General features: G+C 40.7%; 2 protein-coding genes across 2 annotated transcripts in view; one reads left to right on the top strand and one right to left on the bottom strand.

Annotated features, from left to right (window-relative positions):
* The first annotated feature begins 1,870 nt into the window (after nucleotides 1-1,870).
* On the top strand, nucleotides 1,871-3,667 carry LOC125234103. The gene is made up of 2 exons (XM_048140286.1): nucleotides 1,871-1,951; nucleotides 2,135-3,667. Exons 1-2 carry the CDS (start codon nucleotides 1,918-1,920, stop codon nucleotides 3,643-3,645), a joined length of 1,545 nt encoding a protein of 514 aa, XP_047996243.1. The 5' UTR covers nucleotides 1,871-1,917; the 3' UTR covers nucleotides 3,646-3,667.
* Nucleotides 3,668-7,739: 4,072 nt separating this feature from the next.
* The window catches only part of LOC125233855 (ubiquitin carboxyl-terminal hydrolase 3-like), a 29,098-nt gene continuing 17,424 nt past the window's right edge, over nucleotides 7,740-19,413 (bottom strand). Inside the window, exons 7-11 of the mRNA XM_048139992.1 lie at nucleotides 18,037-18,142; nucleotides 17,251-17,373; nucleotides 13,218-13,360; nucleotides 12,428-12,550; nucleotides 7,740-12,017 (exon numbers count right to left, since the gene is read on the bottom strand). Coding sequence (XP_047995949.1) covers nucleotides 11,864-12,017; nucleotides 12,428-12,550; nucleotides 13,218-13,360; nucleotides 17,251-17,373; nucleotides 18,037-18,142 — 649 coding nt within the window. The 3' untranslated portion in view covers nucleotides 7,740-11,863. The remainder of the gene's footprint in view (nucleotides 12,018-12,427; nucleotides 12,551-13,217; nucleotides 13,361-17,250; nucleotides 17,374-18,036; nucleotides 18,143-19,413) is intronic.

Here is a 19,413-nt window from a genome sequence, read left to right as displayed (position 1 = left end):
TTATTTTAACATAGGATTGTTTCTTGTAAATTTTGGTTTTGTAAATTGTTCCTTGTCCATCATAGGAGGTACGCAGTTTTTCGGGTCCAGTAATGGACACTCGCAAAATAACGCCATTTCTTTATATCTTTGGAGCAACAAACTAGTGTTTTATACCTTATCTCATGCTTAATGCAGTAAGTAAAACGCATTCAAGTTTACACTGTGTATTATTTTTTTATACATGCACTCAACTCTCTTAGCAACATTACCAAGAATTCGTCTTGATATTTTTTTCAGTAAACTAGTGAATTTTATCTTGTCGCCAAATACAAAATACAAAAATACAAAATACAAAATCATTTATTCAGCAAATAGGCCACGGGGGCACTTTTACATGTCAACATTACAGAGTATTCATTAAAGTTAAACAAATGAAATTAATAGAAATATTAACTAAAAATATTAATCATAAGCAAAGTAGCTATACACTGATATAGAATTAGAGATGTATAAAGTCTCTAAATGTCATATTATTACTAACTATAATCAATACATAAAGAAAGTGCAAACAGATACAAAGATAAAAGAAATCTATAATACTTCAATAGTTGTAAAAGACTGAATATTACAAGTAAAAATATTATACTTAATCAAATAATCCATGGAGATGTATAGCGTCTCCAAGAGTCAGAAATAACCGAATTAATTTTTTTTTTTTTTTTTTTTATACTACGTCGGTGGCAAACAAGTATACGGCCCGCCTGATGTAAAGCGGTCACCGTAACCTATGGACGCCTGCAACTCAAACAGTGTCACATGCGCGTTGCCACCCCATTAGAAACCTGTACATTCCCTTTTGCTGTGTTAAGTACACAGCAAAAAGGAGTGTACAAGTTTCAAGGAGGGTTCGGGTTGCCGACGACTCAAAGGACAATAAACGGAACAAGTTAGTTCCGTAAGTCCTCCCGCCATCAGCACACCGCACCCTCGTTGAGCTCTGGCAACCTTACTCACCGACAGGAACACAACACTAAACTTCAAAATGAAACAGCTCTACAACTCTAGTTTATGGTACATAGCCGTCAGTTTTTAGAAACTTATTTTAGATACTTATTTTTAAGGATTTGTGTTTTTTTGTCCATAATGGCATCACCGTCCATTATGGGGTATTTTAGTACCTGTATAGGTATGGAGGCACCGTAGTCAAAATACTGCTGCAAGTAGTTCCATTGTGCCACTAGCGTGTTTTGTCTATTTATCTATTGCACTTTGTTCGCAATTAAGCCTTGTCGGCCCCGACTTTATTCATAAACACTGTGGAGAGTGTTTCCTTGTGATGGTAAATCTCACAAAACCCACTGGCCTCTTTTTAGGACAACCGTAATTTTAAAACCAATGTTGGATTTTTTTACATTGCCCAGCTACATCATGTGTCCTACATGAGATGAGAGAATAAAATTGGGTCCTAGTTTTAAGTATAGCTAGCACAGTATAATAAAGAGTAGGTACTATCGTACAGTATGGCCACTCCCGCCCGCTTCCCGCTCCCTGCTGAAAGTGCCGCTCACCCGCTCTCGGTTACCTAACAGTTACCGCCTGTCAGAAACGCGACCAGTCGTCCTGTTATATCTAACTCATACAAGCACGGTACGCGATTATCTACACAAGCTTAGATGATGTGCGTAGGAACACGCTTCTTTCATATAGGTACTTACATATTAATTGATCGCCATTGTCCGAGGTGTGGTATTTTTTTTTTATCTGAAACTAAAAAGGCTGTTATTCTTTTTATCACGGAAGAGGTTTGTCAACTACAGTGTCGCTGTGACATGTAAACGACATTGTCAATATTGACAATGTCATGTTACTGACAAAACTTACTGTTGGATTTACACACAAAATATAGAGAATTTGGCTTTATAATAATAATTTCAGATGAACAGAAATATTAATTGGCCTTCGACCAATAGTAAGTTAACTATACAATAAATATGTAATTACCTATGTACCTACCTATATCTCTACATCAGATCTCCTATTGGGTACTATTGAAGCTTTCCTTGTATAAGTCAACTGAAGTAGGTCACAGTAATATATTATTTTGTATAACTGTATTATGAACTATGTACGTACTTATCTTACGATTTTACAGATATCCATCATGCAACAAGACGAGAACCCCGATTTCTAACTAGTCAGATATGGATGAACCAGTTGGAAAACGACATGCAAGCGCACGGAGTGGAAATAGTCGAGATCAATTCTGCAGAATCTTCTCAATCGTCGATTGAAGGCAGTGAAAACACCAAACAACACCCATGGAGTTATGCCACTAAGCTAAATAAGGAGGAAAGCGAGCCACAAGCCGGACACACAAACACAAACGGGTTGGCAGAAAATAACGGCCTCCAAAACGAATTCGACGGCTCTTTTTACTTTAACAACTGTGGAACCCCAGATACAGCCGAAATTGAGGCATTCAACCAAACATGCTTCAACATACTCGACAAGCTTTCAGCGCTACAAATGGACGGTTCTCTTGAAGATTTTGATTCCGACGAGGCACGAGATGGCGACATGGAAGCCCGATGGAACGGCAAGGATAACGAAGAACTCGTCTTCAGGTCTGATTTAGACCCGGACAAACGCACCATATGGATTTATTCGTATAAAAATAGGCGGATGCTATCAGAGGACAGTTATGAACTCGTCAACATCCCAAGTCACGAGACTATTTCTTCCAACGATTCCTCTGAAAACGACAAAGAGCTGAACACGAGCAAGTCGACTAGAGTGCCAAGCCCTGTCCCTGCTACACATATTCCGAGACTGGATCTCTCGCTCGGTGCCACTTTACCCAACGTAACAGAAGTGACCGAACCCAAGTCTTCGGAATCTTTAAACCGAAAATACGTCCCTATAAAACAGAAGCCAACTAACAACTGGTGTGTTGACAATTCTGATAAGACTGAGAATAATGTTACCAACATTGTTAACTGGATGGCACTTTCGCCAAGAGAAAAACGTCACCCGAGACACATTAACGCGCAAATACAACTTCAAACAGTTGCTGAAATTCCTCAAGACGAAGTACAAGTTTCTGAAACAAATATTCCAGATCCCGCAATTTTCGAAGCGAAATCAAATCGCGATGATAATCATGACAAATCAGATGAAAACGTCAAGACACCTTCACAAGTGAATTCCCATAGATCTGCGACTAGTTCGAAGGGGGAACCGTTCGTTGATAATGCTACCTATTTAATTTCACCATTTGTACGACGTGGTGATCTTAATCCATTTACGGAAAAGGAAACTACACCGACTCTTAAATATGAAACTTCAAGTGCATCTGAAGACCACCAAGTCGAAAAGCTTGATGCAGTCGACCAACTCTTTAATTCTCCCATTTTAAAGTCAATAGAAAATCTCGAGAAGCACAATTCCATGACGAAATACGAACGACAACGGCGTCTAGAGCGAAAAGTAAAAAGCGCTGGAGATACATCTACGATAAACAACTTGTACTTACCCAACCTCAAGGAATGGGGAACATATTTATCTATACCTGGAAGCAGGCGGTCTGTACAACAGGGACCAGTGGTAGATGCGAACAAAACGCTGCTTGAAAGCTGTGTCAGCTGCTTTAGATGTTGTAAATAAAAGGTATAATAATATTGAAGTGTTGTATTTATTCATGGGGCACTTATTCTGTGCATTTTGAACTTGTCTGTAACTGTATTGGCGTGAGTGAGTGGTAGTTATCCTTTTGACCGCCGTAGTCTGATATATCAGACAATCAAACCTCGCCGGAGTCTGATATATAAGACAAAGGTCTGATTTTGTTTTATAGTGTATAAAGTGGTCCCATCCAAATGCAAGCTCTGATCTGCGTGGTGAAATTTGGTATTGGTGGCGCTCCGGGCACGCTCGATGAAAAATTCACGGCGTTCAAAAGGTTAAGAGTATTTTTGAACTGGGATTAGTTCTGTGACACTTACTAAAAATACTATAGTCGTTATTTCGATAATTTTCTTATGTTAGTGTAAGTTCTTACAGACCTTAAGGCAACTCGCGTCGCTTAAGAGTTTTTTTTTGGTTATTTTAAGGGTTAACTTTTACAATTAAAATTAAACAACGAAGTCGTTTCATTGGTGAATTTATTAAATTCAATCCCTATCAACTTCCAGCAATTGAAGTACTTACATTAAAATAAACCTTAAACTTTATACTCATAAGGTACCCGGCAAAATTATTCATCAAAAGGAATTGCTCGAACACGGCACACATGATTTCATAAACTATATCTTTCCAAGGTCATAATTTGAATTCTGTATCACAATCACAACGAATATGAAATCCAAAGTGAATAAAACTAGATATGGACGCGTTAGCAGTTATAGCTGTAACAGACGGGCGTACCGGACCGAGGTCTGTTAGATCGCGTGAAGGACGCCAGTTGTGTGCTACTCTGCGGCGGCGCCACCATAATGAAATTCAACTAATTATATGTTAAAATGATGTTCGTAAGACGTACAGTATGTACGTATAATGTTATGATTGTACCTATAGCGGGAAACGAAATATTGGGCTTTTATTGTGGCGCCGCCAGGGAGCATACTCTGCAGCGGCGCCACTCAGTTCTCATAGATAGAAATGACATCATCTACTTTTTTCTCATGGAAATTGATGTACCAATGCTGTTTATTATGTACGTATTGAAAAAATCACTATAACTTAGTAAATGTATGTACTTTCAGTAATTCCGCATTCCGCCTGAACGGTATGAGCTAGTATGTTAAAGGAGGTGTACCTACGGGTAAGCGAGAGGGAGATATGTTCCTTCCCGCTCGCTCCCGCGCTTTGCGCGTTTCGTTCTAGGTTTCAATAATTATTATTAAATTTATGCCCCACTTTGCTTTTCACTTCGATTGCGAGGAATTATTATTATATATTTTTCTCGGCAATTTACACCACGAAATTGTCGTAAAGTGAAAGAACATAATAGGTACATAAGATAACCAATTCCCGCCAACTTTTTTTTCAACATGTGATCAGGGTTTCAGACGCTTGGTTTTTGCCAAGTCAAACATTTTTTAAACGATAAGTAATCGAATCCTATTTTATTTTATTTACTTAATTTAATGACAGAAAATACGGAATTCTAACAAATTATAGCAAAACTAAAATAACCTATCAAAGTTTTGTCACCTACACAATTTTAATTTTGCAATATGTTTTAACTGTTTGTCTCTTGAGACCGATTACCTTAGTCTTAGGTCGGCACGGCAACAGACAGTCTTAAAATTCATAATTCGATAAAGTCATAATCAGTACAAAAATCAGATCGAGTGCACGGAGTTACATATAATTTCGCGACTGTCCACACACACTCTTGTTTTTTAAGACTATGAATTTTAAGACTGTCTGTTGCCGGCCTTAGAAGAAAATTGTACCTACTTCATGCTCTAGAATGTAAAATGCGATTTTATGTCGTCTTCGCACTACATAAAGGTGCACTTTTCGAGCATGAGTGAAAACGAATTTTTTTTGTTATACTTATACAGAAATGCCTGCCAACGATACTATATTTATATACTATGATTACTAAAATAATACTCTCTTTAAAAAAAATTACATTATGTAAACACTGTCAAACCATTAAAATCTGTCAGTAAATAAGAACAAAGAAAACTATTTGCATCCTTTTCTATAGCAATAGAAAAGGATGCACAATTTTATTGAGCAATAAAATTGTGTAGGTGACAAAACTTTGATAGGTTATTTTATTTTTGCTATAATTTATTAGAATTCCGTATTTTCTGTCATTAAATTAAGTAAATAAAATAAAATAGGATTCGATTACTTCCCGTTTAAAAAATGTTTGACTTGGCAAAAAACCAAGCGTCTGAAACTCTGATCACATGTTGAAAAAAAGTTGGCGGGAATTGGTTATCTTATGTACCTATTATGTTCTTTCGCTTCACGATAATTTCGTGGTGTAAATTGCCGAGAAAAATATAATTAATTCCTCGCAATCGAAGTGAAAAGCAAAGTGTACAACAGGGGCATAAATTTAATAATAATTATTAAAACCTAGAACGAAACGCGCCGAGCGCGGAGCGAGCGGGAAGGAACATATCTCCCTCTCGCTTACCCGTAGGTACACCTCCTTACATACTAGCTCATACCGTTCAGGCGGAATGCGGAATTACTGAAAGTACATACATTTACTAAGTTATAGTGATTTTTTCAATACGTACATAATAAACAGCATTGGTACATCAATTCCCATGAGAAAAAAGGAGATGATGTCATTTCTATCTATGAGAACTGAGTGGCGCCGCTGCAGAGTATGCTCCCTGGCGGCGCCACAATAAAAGCCCATTATTTCGTTTCCCGCTATAGGTACAGTCATAACATTATACGTACATACTGTACGTCTTACGAACATCATTTTAACATATAATTAGTTGAATTTCATTATGGTGGCGCCGCCGCAGAGTAGCACACCGCCAGTTAGCTTTTAAGTGACAGCGAGAAAAAAAAATACTGAACCAAGGTTGCGGCGTGGTACGCTAGTCTATTACGGTTTTAATTAGCGAAACACTTCCGTGACATATGAGTCTATAATAGGTAGATTAGTCTTCCTCTACATGTACTCGTATGTTCGAGTCGAGGATTTCGAGGACATTGTCTAGCAGTTGATTGTACTTTAAACAGTTTTTAGTATTCGCCCTTAAACGATAAGACCGCCTGTTATTCTCACATTTACTGTTGTAAAGTAGGTGAGGTGTGCAATTTAGAATGTATTGTATTGTATAAGCATGCACACATCATGCACAGCCATATTTACTTGGACTAAACCCATCTTCTAAATCTAAAGGATAAATTTCCTACCTACTAGCTTTTTTTAAGCCAGATCTGATTGCATTGTCTGTTTCATCAAGTAGTCAACACTATGAGTATGTTATGGTTATGGTTATATATGACCCGCTAGGATTCTTATGTCCTGTCACGTTTCACGCTAAATATTTAATGCAGGTCTTGTGGTCATCTGGGGTGCAATGGGACGATGATGTTCCAGAAGCAATCACATCAGAATGGATGAAATTTACCGATCAACTTGCCAAATTTACCAATTTACTTACAGATGTAGTATGTAGTGCGAAAAGAATTGCCTTCGTATTGTTACGGAAACGTACGAACGTTTCCGGAAAAATACGAAGCAGAATTTCAATAAGGAAGCCCCTTTCACACTACATCCGTACCTAATATTTATGACTGTACAGAATTCAAATTATTTGACAGTACCTGCGTATAGCTAATGTCACAGGAATGTAAAATCCATCTGTAAAACTGAATCCACGGCCACAGCCCCTAACTAAACTTAATACCGCTGGTATTCATACAAAAACTTATTATACTATCAGAGACAAGTATATTATAAAGACTACTTATCTTCATACAAAATCTCTAGGAGGTATTCCGGCGAGATCAGTGACATATAAAGTCTGTGTGTTTACAAAAGATTTGTATTGGGGGAAGATTAACAGTTTTTATAATTCACTTATCTCTGATATCGCAAAATGCACTCATGGCATCACATTATACGAGGGCTGATTGAAAAGTTCGCGGCTTAAGTATGAAATCAAAACCAAAGTTTTTTTATAATATTTTTATTTCTCTACGTAGTCCCCGTTAAGGTCTTTGCACTTATTCCATCTGGATTCCAAAGCCATTATACCACTTTAAAAAAAAAAATCCTCCAGGCCTTCAAAATAGGTATCCACTTCAGCTTGGACCTCGTCGTTGGTCAAAAATTTCTTACCACCCATGTGTTTTTTTTAAGTTTGGAAATAAATGGAAGTCCGATGGTGCCAAATCGGGTGAATAAGGCAGATGCGGCAATAATTCAAACCCGCAATTATGAATTTCTGCCATTGACTTTAGTGACGTATGCACGCGTGCATTGTCCTGGTGGAAAAGAACTTTCTTTGTCAGCACACCAGGTGTTTTTACTTTCAAAGTCGACGTAAAAGTTCGCAATAATAGTCCGAGTTTATAGTCGTACCTTTTTGGAGATAGTCAACCATTATTACACCCTTTGCGTCCCAGAACACTGATGCCATAACTTTATTTGCCGACAAAATGGCCTTTGCCTTTTTGGGTGGCGGAGATCCAGCACGAACCCACTGTTTTGATTGCTGTTTAGTCTATAGGGCGTATAGTGGTAGACCCATGTCTCATCCATAGTAACATATCTGTCCAAATAGTCTTGAGGGTCAGCTTCATACAGGTCTAGACAGTCGCGTGAAATTGTTAGACGAGTGATTTTTTGTTCCACTGAAAGGAGCTTTGGAACCCATCTCGCCGACACCTTGGAAAACCCTAATTCGTTAACTATAATATTTTGAGTTTTTTCACAGGAGATGCCTACGATGTCGGCTATTTCTCTCACTTTTAACCGTCGGTCTTGGATTATCATTTTGCATACAGTTGCCACATTATTTGGATTGGTCGCAGTAGTTGGCCTCCCGGAGCGAGGGTCATCTGCGATACTGACTCGTCCCCGCTTGAATTCAGCTGCCGACTTTTTTACCATCGTATATGATGGACCGGATTGCCCTAATGTACACTGCATATCTTCATAAATTTGTTTCGCAGTCAATCCTTTTCTATGAAGATATTTAATTACATCACGTTGCTCCAAATTGACCATTGTGAAAAAACTGCTTACACGTATTTTTAAATGAGAGGAAAAACTTATTTTAAAATATTGCATTTAATTAAAATTTCGCGGGATGACAACTAAATAATGACAGTTCAAAATGACGGCAGGAAAAAGAAACTAAGTTTTTTTTTTAATGGTCAGGCCGCGAACTTTCCAATCAGCCCTCGTATGTATAAAGAGAAATCACAATATGAATCCGATGGATCTTAATTTGTGTACATAATTATAATACATAAGCTCCAAATTCATAATTATTATAAAGTCGACTTTCAAACAACTGCATAGACTATTTTTATTTGAGTATTTGTCTCTAACTATAACTACAACTTAACATATTATACATTAGATCTTGACCGTAAATGCTTGCATAGCACTTGTAGGTGGCGTATTTATATTTGCTTAAAGGTCGTTTAAAATCCAATATATTTTTTAATAAGATATTTTTTTTACAAAAAACATACCTCTTGTAAGTAACATGTTTATATTTTTTTACATTTTGGTGATTCTGATAAAATTTCATAGGTTACGACTGGGAAACGTTCGATTACTGGTAAATGTAGAAAATAATCGACTTTATTCTCAAATTATAACATTATTTCATTAATGGTTCGCACTTTGACAACCAGAGGTGTAAAGCGTGACCAGAAATATATGACTTGTCAGGAGGGCGCTGTTATTCTGATGTATGGCGTGACAGTTCAGTTTAGTATGAAGAAAATGGTTCTAATGAAATTCCGCAAGATGGCGCGTAGTCATATATTGCTGGTCAGGCTTTACTGACGCGCGCAGTTACAGCCTAATATCAACCTTCGTGCATTAGGACAAGGTTCACGATGAAGGTATGCGTGACGTTAAACCTGTTGAAAATTAACTACAATTCTTGATCTGTCCTAGCCAGGGACTGGCCTATACCTATGTTTGCAGTTCGTTGATATTTTGCAACGATCCTAATCCTCAATTAAATTTCACTAAATGTTTTCTTTAGTATCTAGACTCTCACATATTCACGCCCTTTTCATGTGAAGTTAGTATCAGTACTTATCCGTAACTGACTATCACACTGAACCAATGTCGCGAGTGATATTATACAATGTAACACGTATAAATCATGGCCAAAGCCTTGACCGGGCTATAAGTACAACAATGTCCCAGACAATGGAATACATTCTTTGGGCCTCCGCTAGCAGGCGCGGAAGCCCGCCGCGTGCGCACGCTCGCCAATATGTAAAGTCCGTCGCACGCGCCCGCGTCATTTAGCGCTGTTCATACAATTTCTTTTTAGACGGGCGTTCGTTCCGGGTAATCCGCGTCAGCTATCCATACTAATATTATAAATGGGAGTGTGTGTGTCTGTTTGTTTGTTCGTCTGTCACGACGAATTGACGTGATTTTTTAAGTGGAGAAAGTTGAAGTGATGGAGAGTGACATAGGCTACTTTTTGTCTCTTTCTAACGCGAGCGAAGCCGCGGGCAAAAGCTAGTAAATATATATATCGGAGGCTGATAAAAGTATCAGTTTCTTATTCCTTTCTTTATCCGTTCTTTATTATTTAGCCGATGGTTCTCTCTGTGTTGTTACGCATGCGGCTGCGCCATGATGTGTAACTTTCTTCTGCTCTTGACGCGGGGCAGCGTCTGGAGACACTTTAAGACTCGTCCCAAACATCTCAAATTATCTTACAACCTTACTATTTCATTTACTTGCGTGAATTAGTTTTACATAAGTAGAAATAATTTATTTCAAAGCTAGCTACAAAATACTTGCGTACATACATTTGAACCATTTTTTTTAAAATACGTTTCATTCAGTTATGTAATGTCTGGTATGTAGTTTTAATTTTAGACCTATCAACATTTCCTACTAAAGATTTCGCTTATATTTGTCAAAGTTAAGACGATATAATAGACGTGATACCACAACACGGTGAACTAGTGAATGCTATTTTGTAGGCACGATATTTATTTTTCCAATATCATTTCAAAACTTTCTACAGTCCATCATTCAAATCCTCATAATCAAGTAAATAGTCACTACAGGTGAGCTAATATCAAAAGTTCACTTGACATCAGTTGTACGATACGTCGATTTACACTCTGTTCAAGGCCGTGTCGAGGCTCCTTGTTCGAGCTCGTTCTCTATTGCACGGAATCTTACTGCGCTTCTATCGCTTATACGTGTTGAGTCGAGCCATGATTAAACGTCGAATTAACGGCACCTTCGAAGACACTTATTTTTGCTGGTGTTGTCAAGATATCTCTTAACTGAGGGTAGAACAATATATAAGGTTTGCACAGCGTAAGGTTACCTTAATACATGTCTCTAGGTTGCTTTTATACATGTTTCAACTTGCGGCACCGTCTCGGGCACTTCCTAGATGGTACGAGTAAAGAGAGCTCGTGGACCTGGTGTATGTACATAGAACAGTATGTATGGCATGCGGGGCGTGAAAATGCCTTAAAAGAGCGTATATTTCTTTAAAATGTATTTATACAAGTTTCAACTCACGGTACCGTCTGAGGCACTTATTCCTAGCTGGTGTCAGTCAGGGAAGTTCCTGATCTCGTCTTATGTAGAACACTGTAAGGCTTGCAGGGCGTGAGAATGCCTTAACAGAGGGTATCTTTCTTGAGGATGTATTTATACAAGTTTCAACTCACGGTACCGTCTGAGGCACTTATTCCTAGCTGGTGTCAGACAGGAAAGTTCCTGATCTCGTCTTATGTAGAACACTGTAAGGCTTGCAGGGCGTGAGAATGCCTTAACAGAGGGTATCTTTCTTGAGGATGTATTTATACAAGTTTCAACTCACGGTACCGTCTGAGGCACTTATTCCTAGCTGGTGTCAGTCAGGAAAGTTCCTGATCTCGTCTTATGTAGAACACTGTAAGGCTTGCACGGCGTGAGAATGCCTTAACAGAGGGTATCTTTCTTGAGGATGTATTTATACAAGTTTCAACTCACGGTACCGTCTGAGGCACTTATTCCTAGCTGGTGTCAGTCAGGAAAGTTCCTGATCTCGTCTTATGTAGAACACTGTAAGGCTTGCACGGCGTGAGAATGCCTTAACAGAGGGTATCTTTCTTGAGGATGTATTTATACAAGTTTCAACTCACGGCACCGTCTCGGGCACTTCCTAGTAGGCACGAGTCAGGAGAGCTCCTGGTCCTGTCGTATGTAGAACAGTATGTAAGGCTTGCAGGCTTGTACGGCGGCGGCGTCGGCCGCGCGCACTGTCTGGTCGTTGAAGTGGAACCACTGGCCTGAGTTGTGCGCGAACGCTGTGTAGTGGCCGGAACCCGCGCTGGAATGAAACGTTATTGTTAGATATATTTGTTTTCTTGTGGGAGCGAGACGGGTGTATCCCGCAGCGCTCGTGGTGTGAGAGAGAGACAGGTATAGTTACCCGGAGCCGTGGTGCACGATGACGGCGGCCAGGTCGTACAGCATGGCGCGGCGCCGCTCCAGCACGAAGCGGGACATGTCCAGCGCGCGCAGTGGGAGCGAGACGGGTGTATCCCGCAGCGCTCGTGGTGTGAGAGAGAGACAGGTATAGTTACCCGGAGCCGTGGTGCACGATGACGGCGGCCAGGTCGTACAGCATGGCGCGGCGCCGCTCCAGCACGAAGCGGGACATGTCCAGCGCGCGCAGTGGGAGCGAGACGGGTGTATCCCGCAGCGCTCGTGGTGTGAGAGAGAGACAGGTATAGTTACCCGGAGCCGTGGTGCACGATGACGGCGGCCAGGTCGTACAGCATGGCGCGGCGCCGCTCCAGCACGAAGCGGGACATGTCCAGCGCGCGAAGCGGGAACGAAATGCCTGTGTCCACCTTCGTCCTGCACAGACATACATATTATAGTTGCACAATCAATGTAGGTATGTTCATTAACCCCCTTATATATAAACGTACTCTAAAGTTATCAAGCCGATAAAGTTCGTTTGTCCCTTTCCGACGTATTGGTGTGATAGAAAGGGACAAACGGTTTTATCGGCTTGTTAACTTTAGTGAACGTTTGAATAAGGAGGTAAGTCTTTAAATTTCAAGACCTAACCCAAAAAGTATTCCAAGTAAAAATAAATAGTAAATTGTATACATTTCTGATATAACAGAGAGTTTTTCAGGTAAGTACTGTGTTTTTCTAGCAAGCAACCATGTCGCTTACTAAGTGTCCCCAGTAATATACGAAATTGAACATCTATACTAATATTATAAATGGGAAAGTGTGTGTGTGTTTGTTTGTCCGTCTTTCACGGCAAAACGGAGCGACAAATTGACGTGTTTTTTTAAGTGGAGATAGTTGAAGGGCTGGAGACTAGAGAGTGACATGGGCTACTTTTTGTCTCTTTCTAACGCGAGCGAAGCCGCAAGCAAAAGCTAGTATTATCGTATTATCATGTGCAGTAACAACGTCAACTTACAAAGGCAATAATGTCACACACGTGCCTCGGCTGAGGCAGCTTCTTCGGCGGAAGAAAAGCCGCGTTGCCTGTTAAAATACATACCTAAAGTAGTTGTGCCAGCGAAACCGCTTCAGGTGTAGGCAGAGCACTTGCGGCAGACGCCGCACCCGGAACTGTTTGGTGGACTTCTGTTTACTGCCACAGCCGCTACAGAAGTAACGCTCTGTGTCCGCTAGTTCTTCCACCTGTAGGTAATATTTAAATTTGTTTAATTAATTTCAAAAAAATCTATGACGAGATCGATCACCTTTGCTATGGGAGCACTATGGCACTATTGAAGCAGTCAAATATGTAGTGATGTTTTTTAAGTTATTAATTTTATTCTCTCTTCTTACATTGTTAAAACTTTGTCATGTTTTTCTAAGTGGACAGATATAGAATAATGGAGCGAATTTAAGAAGTACTTTTAAAGTGGCTGACAGTTTACCATAAACAACCTACGTAATTTGGGCGGATAATAAGCTTGACAAGTCACGTACTTATTAAATACATCAAACAAATAAAAACATGATAAAACTAACTTAACCTAAATAACTAACGTACTAATGCATGCTAGAAATAATTGTCTTAAATATACAGGTCGATGTTGTATCGGGCAAGGTTTAAATGAGTAAGAACTCGCAAGCAAATTTCAATACATTGCCGAACCTGATTTAAGTTTTAATAGCCGCTTATGTAACGTAAATTTCATGCCAGTTCTCGCTAGTCTAACCATTGCTTTAAATTGCAAAAAATGTCGCAGTCACTCGTTTTAAAGAACAGGATATTCTGTAGTTTAAAAGTAGTTTTGTATCAAAAGTTGTTCAGTGCGCTCACAAAATATAAAACTATCCTTATCTTGCAGTGTTCAGACAAATTTGATATGTTACCTGCACGAAGCTATAGGCTACTTGCCTTCTAGTCAAATCAGCTTCTTTTTAAGAACTGTCAAAACGAATTTGAACGACTTTCTAATATTATAGAATTTATATGAAATCGAATTGGCGACATTCACTGCTCGATGTTCGGAATAGAAGAGGAGCCGACGTGAACAGTGACCATCACCTCATTGTTGCCAAAATCAGTCTGAAGATAGCAAAGGTGCAGAAAAAGGCGACCACATTATCTCGACGATTTGATGTCTCCAGCTTACGGGATCAAGAGGTCAAGCAGAAACTTAGCGCGGAGTTGCATAAACTACACTATTCACGAACCCGCAAGCCCTCCCAAGACCCTTCGGTGGAAGAGGAATGGAGTGGTATTAAAGCTACATTCCAAGAGTGCTGCGCAAAGCATTTGGGCTACAAGAACAAAGAGCGCAACTTGGGACAAGATTTTGTATAGGAAAAACCTTAAAGAGAAGTTAAACTGTGCAAAAGATCAAGACACCAAGGAAACTCTAGCTTACCAATACTTTGTTTGCGAGGGCAATGTAAAGCGCAGTGCTAGAAGAGATCGTAGGGTAAGGGCAGCGGAGATAGCCCAACGAGCAGAACATGCAGCTAAAACGGGAAATATACGGGAGCTATACCGTGCTGGTAAGGAATTATGTAACAAGCCACCAACAAACCGGCCCATAGAGGACAAAACGGGGAAGCTCCTTACCACGCAGGAAGACCAAATGCGTCGGTGGCATGAACATTTCGCCGAAGTCTTCCATAATGCAGTCGAAGGTGACGGCAGCGAGAACGCAGCTGACGAAGGCGTAGCGGCTGTTCTAGACATTAGTGTCGAGATACCAAGCAAAGCCGAGATATCGAAGGCTATAAGAGCGCTCAGAAGTGGAAAAGGACCAGGTAACGACGGCATCCCAGTGGAAGCTTTGCAATCTAACGCTGAAGTTGTGGCTGATATATTATATCCCTTAGTCTCAGCTATATGGGAAGCTGAAGAAGTACCGGAAGAGTGGAAGGAAGGCTTACTAATAAAGCTGCCCAAAAAAGGTAACTTGTCCCAATGTTCCAACTGGAGAGGAATAAACCTGTTGCCCGTGTGTTCCAAGGTCCTCTGCAAGATACTGTTACACAGAATGATGGGTGCTGTCGATGGAACACTAAGAGACGAACAGAGTGGTTTTAGAGCAGGGCGGTCTTGCATCGACCAAATTAACGTTCTACGTATGATTTTGGAACAATGCAACGAAATGCGTAGCGAACTCTTCACTCTGTTTGTAGACTTCGAGAAAGCGTTCGACAGGGTCAAGTGGACAAGTATATGGCGCATACTTAGAAGAAGGGGTATACCAGACAAGATCATAACAATTATACACAATCTTTATAGGGGTTCCTCTTGTAGAGTGCTGCACAAAGGACAGCTGTCAGAACGTATACCTGTAACGGCCGGTGTGAAACAGGGATGTTTACTGTCTCCGTTGCTGTTCCTCGTTGTTTTGGATGACGTGATGCGCAGAGTAACGAGCCAAGAGAGTAGAGGGCTGCCATGGGTCAATGGAAAAAGCCTCCAAGACATTGACTTTGCCGACGACCTATGTCTTTTCGCAACATCACGCGAACACCTACAGTCCAAGACCGATGACCTTACCCGTTTCGCTGCAGAAGAAGGCTTACGCATAAATTGTTCGAAGACGAAGGATATGCGTCTTAATACCTTGGATGCAGCTCCAATAAATATAAGGGGTGAAGCAGTGGAACAGGTCAATTGTTTTACGTACCTAGGGAGCGTGGTCGATCCTTCAGGGGGAGCGGAGAGCGATGTTGAGACGCGCATCAACAAAGCGAGAGCAGCGTATGCCCAGCTGAAGCCTGTTTGGACGTCCACCGTAATAACTCGTGGTACTAAAATTAGAATGTTCAACTCTAACGTCAAGTCGGTCCTCTTGTACGGTTGCGAAACATGGCTTGTGAGGAAGGACATCACCAATCGGTTGCAGGTGTTTATTAACAAGTGTCTCCGGCGCATCTTGGGTATTTACTGGCCGACAACTATTTCAAACGCTAGATTGTGGCAGCTGACGGGACAAAAGCCTGTAGGCCAGGAAATACGCGCACGGAAGTGGCGATGGATAGGGCACGTGCTACGCAGAGCCGATAACCACCTGTCCAAGCAGGGTCTGTGCTGGCAATCACCTGGCAGTAGACGGTCAGGACGGCCTTGTACCACGTGGAGGCGGTCAGTGGAGAAGGAGGCTGGCGCAAGTGGACTAGGCTGGAAGGATTTGGAAGCAGTCGCCCAGGATCGTGAAAAGTGGAAGATTCTTCTAAGAGCCCTATGTCCCTAGTGAGGGATAACAGGAATACATCATCATCATCATATGAAATCGAATTGAGTGACGTCACGGTCAACTTAGTTACTTTATATATTTCTACCTGACTTATTAAATAGAATATTGATTTAAAAATAACTGCTGTCCATGTTTTTCTTATAATTATCGGATGCTTTATTTCGTGGTATAAAATATTTTTTCAGTACAGATGGTCTTTTTTTTACGCACTAGTGCGAGAAGTGGTTTATTATATGCCAGGTCGAAACTTCGGAGGCTCATCTGTACTGAAAAACGTCGTACGATACACGTGCGGAAAGTAAATTCGTAACTCGTGTCGATTTAAAACACTCCCTTCGGTCGTGTTTTAATTTATCGCTACTCGTTTCGAACTTCCTTTTTTACGCACTTGTATCGTAATGTACTATTAACTACAGTCAAGTTCCCTATTGGGCTGTGACGAGAGCGTTCTTGGGTCTGGTGGCCGGTAGCCGTCTGGTGGGTCGACCCAGGTGCAAGTAGCACGTAAGTATAGCGCCGAGTGAAATGTGGAGGGGATAGCTGCGCATGGGGACGCATACCCTTCGCCCCCTGTGATCCCCTGAGACCCGTTTTTGACTTCTGCGCAATAACGGTCAGCGCTAAACTTACGTGCCGCTACTTGTATCGCTGGGAGGACAGTGTGGCGGCGGATCTGCGTCAGCATCAAGTCAGCGAAAGGTAGAAGGCTGCGCCGAGGCGGATCGGGACAGGTAGCGATCTCTCGTTCGGAGGCCTATTCAGTTTGCAAAGCGCGACAGCGGCGAGCGGCAACCATACGTGCGAATGAAAAGTCCCATCGCTGTGTCTCGCTCCACACACTGAGCTGTTAGTCACCTGCACGAAGCTGGCGAGGCAGTCGAGCAGCGGCACGGGCGCGGCGGCGTCGGGCAGCTCGAGCGAGAGGTCGAGGAAGGGGTCCAGCTTCTTGCTCTCCGCGCCGCACGCCAGGCAGCGCACCTGGAAACACATACCGACAGTTATTACTGGAAACCGAGGACGATATAATACGGGACAGACGAAGCCTATCAGTGGCGGCTGGTGAAAATTTCTGCTAGGCGACACTGAGCAAAAAGAAACCTACCTTTACATTAGGTACTTTACTAGTAATCAATTTTAGGCAAGCCTGCTGGAATCGGCTCGTATGGATCAGCCGCTGCTGAAGCCTATACAAAAAAAGCCTTTTTGGCACGGAACTAACGGAACCCTAAAAAAGATAATTTATTCCAAAAGGCGAGAAACGTATAGATATTTTTTTCTACCTGTCTGCATCCAAACGTGCACATGTACGACACACGAATAATAAATGTGGAGGTCGCGGGTTCGAACCCCGACTCGTACCAATGAATCTTTCGGAACTTATGTGCGATATTTGCCAGGCGCTTTTCGGTGAAGAAAAACATCGTGAGGAAACCGGACTAATCCCAATAAGGCCTAGTTAGAAGGTCAAATGGCAATCGCTTCTGTAAAAACTAGTGCCTACGCCAAATCTTGGGATTAGTTGTCAAAGCGGACCCATGCTCCCATGAGCCGTGACAAAATGCCGGGATAACGCAAGGAGGATGATGGCTGGTGTTTTAATTGTAAAATTTAATTAGTTAATAATAGGCATATTTAAAATACCTCGCTCTGTAAGGTGCCGCCAAAGACGGCGGTGACAATGGAGGCGGCTGGCAGACCAACTTCTACTCGCGCCGGCGGCAACAGCTGAAGGAGCTCCGTGTGCAGTCTACACACAAACATAATCAATAATTATATATAATCATATACACCCATATATGTAATTATTCATATACAAATCAACATACTGTCTTACCACAGATTGCATATACCATAGATCAAGCAAACGCATCTACTTAAGCCGATAGTCCACTATCATATGTTTATCATAGAAATATGATCATAGGCAACATGCTATCCTTTTTCTTCATGTTGGAGAAAAAAGGAGGCCAACTATGGTCATATTTCTGTGATAAACATAAATGATCACGGCCCGTAACTTTCATGCCGATGACGTCAATTTGACGTCACGCTGCATATAGGATGGTTCAAATATTTTGATTGTAATAATTAATCATTAATCAATTTTTTATCATGTACAAATCACTTCAAAAGTAAGCTATTCATACGTGGAATAATTAATACCTACTTGATACGTGAAACGAAAAGGAAACAATTTGTTTTATTTTAATAATTTATTGAAATATGGTAACAAACATTTAGTAAAATGAATTTAAAAAGTAAACAAATAATTTAATTTTCACGTATCAAGTAGGTATTAATTATTTCACGTATAAATAGATTAGTTTTGAAGTCATGGTTAAAATGATTGATGGATGAATAATGATTAACTATTCAATAAAACTCTTGAATCACCCATATGCAGCGTGACGTCAAATTGATGTCATCGGCATGAAAGTTACGGGCCCTGCATATGATAGTGGACTATCGGCCTTAGTAAACGTATTGGTAGTACGTCCCTATTCACAGTTTTAACCCCTTATTCATAAACGTACTCTTAAAGTTATCAAGCCGATAAAGTTCGCTTGTCCCTTTCCTACGTATTGGTGTGATAGAAAACGACAAACGAACTTTATCGGCTTGATAACTCTAGAGTACGTTTATGAATAAGGGGGTTAGTGTGTCAATTTTGCAGGTGAAAGTCAAGGAAAACATAAAAGGTATGTAATATTTAATTAGAACACAAAAATTATGAACACTCGAGGGCCAGAGACGGTGGTGTGCCGCGCAGCACGATGAAATTATTCAAATTGTATAGACTTGAATGGATCTCAAACTATCTCCATAACAAATTTCCTCAAATCTAAACTGGTGCAACAGTTTAATCATGAAAAGGTATAACAGACAGACAAGACATGTAAATGAGTAAGAAAATAGAATAATTATTTTGGCTTTTGAATAATTTTGGCTTTTTAGCGTAAGACAAAGACAGTAAGATTATCAATGTCAATATTTGCAATGTCGTAACATGCCCTTGAC

The sequence above is a fragment of the Leguminivora glycinivorella genome, chromosome 15, assembly GCF_023078275.1.
Source record: "Leguminivora glycinivorella isolate SPB_JAAS2020 chromosome 15, LegGlyc_1.1, whole genome shotgun sequence".
Taxonomy (NCBI): Eukaryota; Metazoa; Arthropoda; class Insecta; order Lepidoptera; family Tortricidae; genus Leguminivora; species Leguminivora glycinivorella.
This window is presented reverse-complemented; position numbering and strand designations above follow the sequence as displayed.